Raw genomic sequence first — 4,137 nt, 5'->3', positions numbered from 1 at the left:
TTTGTATTAATTATATACTACATGTAGTTTATATAGTTAAGATACATGTTTATCAATAACTGAATTATCTATAAACAATTTTTATTTAAATTATTTTATAGAATAAGTAAATATATACAAACTATACATTCATATTCATGAATGATACTATACGTAAATAAAATTCACTATACGTAAATATTCATTATATGCTCAATATATATCATATATTAATATTTATTGGAATTACTGTAGACATTAAGAATTACTTTGAATTTTTTTAAATTTTTTACAGTGACGATTCTATGTCAGATTTTGATCGCATGCTAGCAAAGAAAAAGGAAGAACAATCTCGAAGACGTAAGAGAAAAGATATTGATATTATTAATGATAACGATGATATAATTGCTCAATTATTAATGGATATGAAAAATGCATATGAAGAAGATAGAAAGTTAAATGAGTTGAATAAACCCGCAAAAAATAAAATTGCAATGTTACCCAAAGTATTATCTCAATTAAAAAAGCATGATTTGCAATTAGCATTTCTAGAACATAATGTTCTTTCAGTTCTTACAGATTGGTTATCACCAATGCCCGATCGATCTTTGCCGTCACTGAAAATACGAGATTCTATTTTAAAATTATTATGTGAAGTAAGTATTTTAAACCGTTACTACTAAAGCTAATTATTTTACATAATTCTATGGTGTAAATGTAGGATTAATATCTTGACTTAGTATATATTAACATACAATGTATGTATTATTTATGCTATGTAATATTAGTTTATTTAAAGTACAAGTTGATTAATTTAATAAATTATTAAATGCTATCAAAATGTTATATAAAATATAATTTTTGCATTGAAAACTAATTTACAACATACATTTTAACCGGTCATTTAAGCATCAGTAGATTTCAATTATACCTAATTTCAAAAAATTTGTAGATTTTATAAAAAGAAAGTTTTTCAGTTTTACTGTTTTATATATACACATACATATATATATATATATATATATATATATATACCTGTGTTAGTCCAGGTAATATTTAACACAATTTTTACTCATAATTAAAATTAAAAAAAAAATAGAACTTCAAAATTTAAGAAACTTATTTTATCAGATGTTTTATTTACTACATAATTATTATCAAGATTAAATAAATATTTAACTTTGTGTATAATGACATTTGAAAAAACAAATTTTTATATTTTGAAGTGTCCCTAATATAGTTACAAAAAATGATTGCATCATACATCTATACAAAAGAGTAATTTTATTATGGACTGCAATAAATGATTTATTAATTTATAGTAGATTATGAACTTTTAATGTTAATTTATACGTGATACTGTATAGACATATTTGAATACCATTTAAGCAAATGAATAAAAGTAAATCATGTTTCAGTTTCCTCGTGTTGGCCAGTGTTCGTTAAAACAATCAGGTATTGGAAAAGCCGTTATGTATATATATAAACATCCTAAAGAAACGAAAGAAAATAAAGAAAGAGCGGGAAAATTAATTAATGAATGGGCTAGACCAATTTTTAATCTTTCTGCCGATTTCAAAGCACTTTCAAAAGAAGAACGGATGCAACGTGATTTAGAGCAAACACCTGTGAAGAAACGCAAAACTCAAGAAGAAATGTCATTGCAAAAATCGCAAGATATCAATAGAGCGTTCAAAGGAGATTCTAAGTATAAAATTTATTATTTTCCTATTATACAGTTTTTTTATTTTATCATTATACTCTATAAAATTTATCAATCAATATTGAAGTCTCTGATGAAAGTATATTATCTTTATTAATGTTATACTTTCTTTTATATATTAATCAAATTAACACATTTATTTTAACATTTTATTGTACATTTGAAGTTATTTATTAATACAATGCAATTTCAATAAATTTTTTATGACTTAAGTATAATTCGAAAATTAGAGTTTAATATATCACTTCTAAGTTGATATGGTAATAGGTTTCGTCAACATAATGAAAATTTATGCAATTGATAATTTCTATGAATAGGATTGAACTAAATTTTGATAGAAAATTTAAATTATTAATACAATTGAGTGTGCTATGCAATTTACTTTTCTAAAAAAACTTAATTTATAAATATTACTGTATTACAACATGCCAATTAATACATTGAAAATTTAACTAACAAAAACAGTGTAAATTTTACTTAAAAGTATTTTTACAAAATAAATACATTTTTTTAATTTAATATTTTGATACAATAATTATAACATTTTTTTGTTTTATAAATAAAAATTTGCGTAAAGAATTTTTATTCTAAATCATCTTTTATTCGCACACTTTTTATACAAAGCTTTTTAATACATCTATTTAATAAACATAATATCCATTAAAATTTTATATAATGTGTATGAAGGATTTTCCGTATGTTATTGTATTTTTATAATTTTTACAGCTTTATTTTGAAATATACGATTTTAAAATCGTTTAGATATATCAATTTCACTTTTTTTAGTTTTTATATGAAGGATTATACCACTAAATCAGATTAAATGGTTATCAGTCTTCCATAGTCTAAAGAAAAATACTCTGTAAGGAACTGATTTATTACGATTTACGATGTACGATTAAATATGGAAACTCGGAACATAAAATAAAGTTTATACAAAAAATTATCAAAAATAATGTATTGATCTAATCGCAAAAAACTTATATTTCTTGCAACATTGCAATATAGATAAATATTTGTATTTAATTATTTGAACATAAGGAAATTATAAATATATTAATAATTTTATCATAGGAAATTATAAAATAGTATTAATTAAACAAAAATAAAACGTAATTGTTTTCGAAGTATAAGATAAATACGATTATTATTCTTAGTCGTAAATAACAAATTTTTTTTTATTTAATTTTTGTTATATTATTTTAAAGACCACTTCGACCCGGTGATCCAGGATGGATAGCAAGGGCGAGAGTTCCATTACCCTCGAATAAAGATTATATAATTCGACCAGAATGGAAAAATGACACTGATATTAGTAGAGTAAGTTTTTTTATACGTTTTAAAACCAATCTATTATATTCGAAGAGATTAATACGAATTTGTATAAAATAAAATATTGATGCTTTTTATGTATTTGTATAAATTTTAAATTACAAGCAAATATTACATTAATTTATAATCGAATTAAATAGTAAATTGTGTTAGATAATTTAATATAATGTAAACGATTATTAGTTAATAGCTAAATTGAATACATATTTATATTAACGTAAAAGTGTAATTTTCACATATATTTCGATCTATTTCGATAGACTAATGGGAGATTCATTTTTTGAAGATCATAAAAAACTTAATGAAAACGTTACAATTCACGTACTTCAAATATATTAATTTTGTAATAAGATATTATTAAATTTAACATTAATTAAAAAATAAATAATAAATATTGCGATTTTAATCAAGTCATCTTACTACAGTTTCATAGTCAATGATACTGTAATTAGCTGACTCAAAATAAGTAATGTAATTATTTGGATTAAATACTAATGTTAAATAATATATTTATGGTTAAATTAAATATTTCTCGCATATATCTGCTTTCGTAAGATGTCGCAAAGCAAAACTATTTTGTAGTTCAGAGTATCCCGTGAATTCATCATTTTGGGAAATTCCCAATGATTATTATATCAAGAGAAATAAGGAATGGACATAACTTCTAAGAAATTTATCCCACGGTCGTTGGAGGCTCGATAGGGTCAGCACACCTGGAAAACACTCGTGAATAGTCATTTCTATTTATTTTCGCATTACAAACGCACTCAGTATTTTTTGTTGCGTTAAACTATTTTATTGGTTACTGGCAAGAACGCAACGAGTCTGTTTATGCGTGAACATTTCGAGAGTGTCAGAATGTCAGTTGCAAAAATTCATTGCAACTTAAAACCCTGCACGTGTGACATCGGGCAATCCTCGGCGCGCATGTGCAATCAATGTCACGAGACACAATGCATACATTGCTGTCAGGTACGCAGAATGTTGCCTCTCGCACGAGCCAATAGACGACGCTCGTCCAGAAGACACCCTATGTCGCTAAATCTAAGAGAGAAGGGTGAGATGAGCAATTGCAGCTCCCCCCCCCCCCCCCCCACACTTTT

The 4,137-nt window shown here is 24.7% G+C and overlaps 1 protein-coding gene across 1 annotated transcript in view; it reads left to right on the top strand.

Moving 5' to 3' along the window:
• Positions 1-274: 274 nt before the first annotated feature.
• The window catches only part of LOC105366807 (protein IWS1 homolog), a gene marked incomplete at its 5' end in the record, with an annotated part of 11,440 nt that continues 7,577 nt past the window's right edge, over positions 275-4,137 (top strand). Inside the window, 3 exons of the mRNA XM_011505366.1 lie at positions 275-635; positions 1,398-1,687; positions 2,911-3,022. Coding sequence (XP_011503668.1) covers positions 275-635; positions 1,398-1,687; positions 2,911-3,022 — 763 coding nt within the window. The remainder of the gene's footprint in view (positions 636-1,397; positions 1,688-2,910; positions 3,023-4,137) is intronic.

The sequence above is a fragment of the Ceratosolen solmsi genome, unplaced genomic scaffold (genome assembly GCF_000503995.2).
Source record: "Ceratosolen solmsi marchali unplaced genomic scaffold, CerSol_1.0 scaffold12, whole genome shotgun sequence".
NCBI lineage: Eukaryota > Metazoa > Arthropoda > Insecta > Hymenoptera > Agaonidae > Ceratosolen > Ceratosolen solmsi.
The sequence above is the reverse complement of the archived record's forward strand: the minus strand, read 5'-3'. Positions and strand labels throughout refer to the sequence as shown.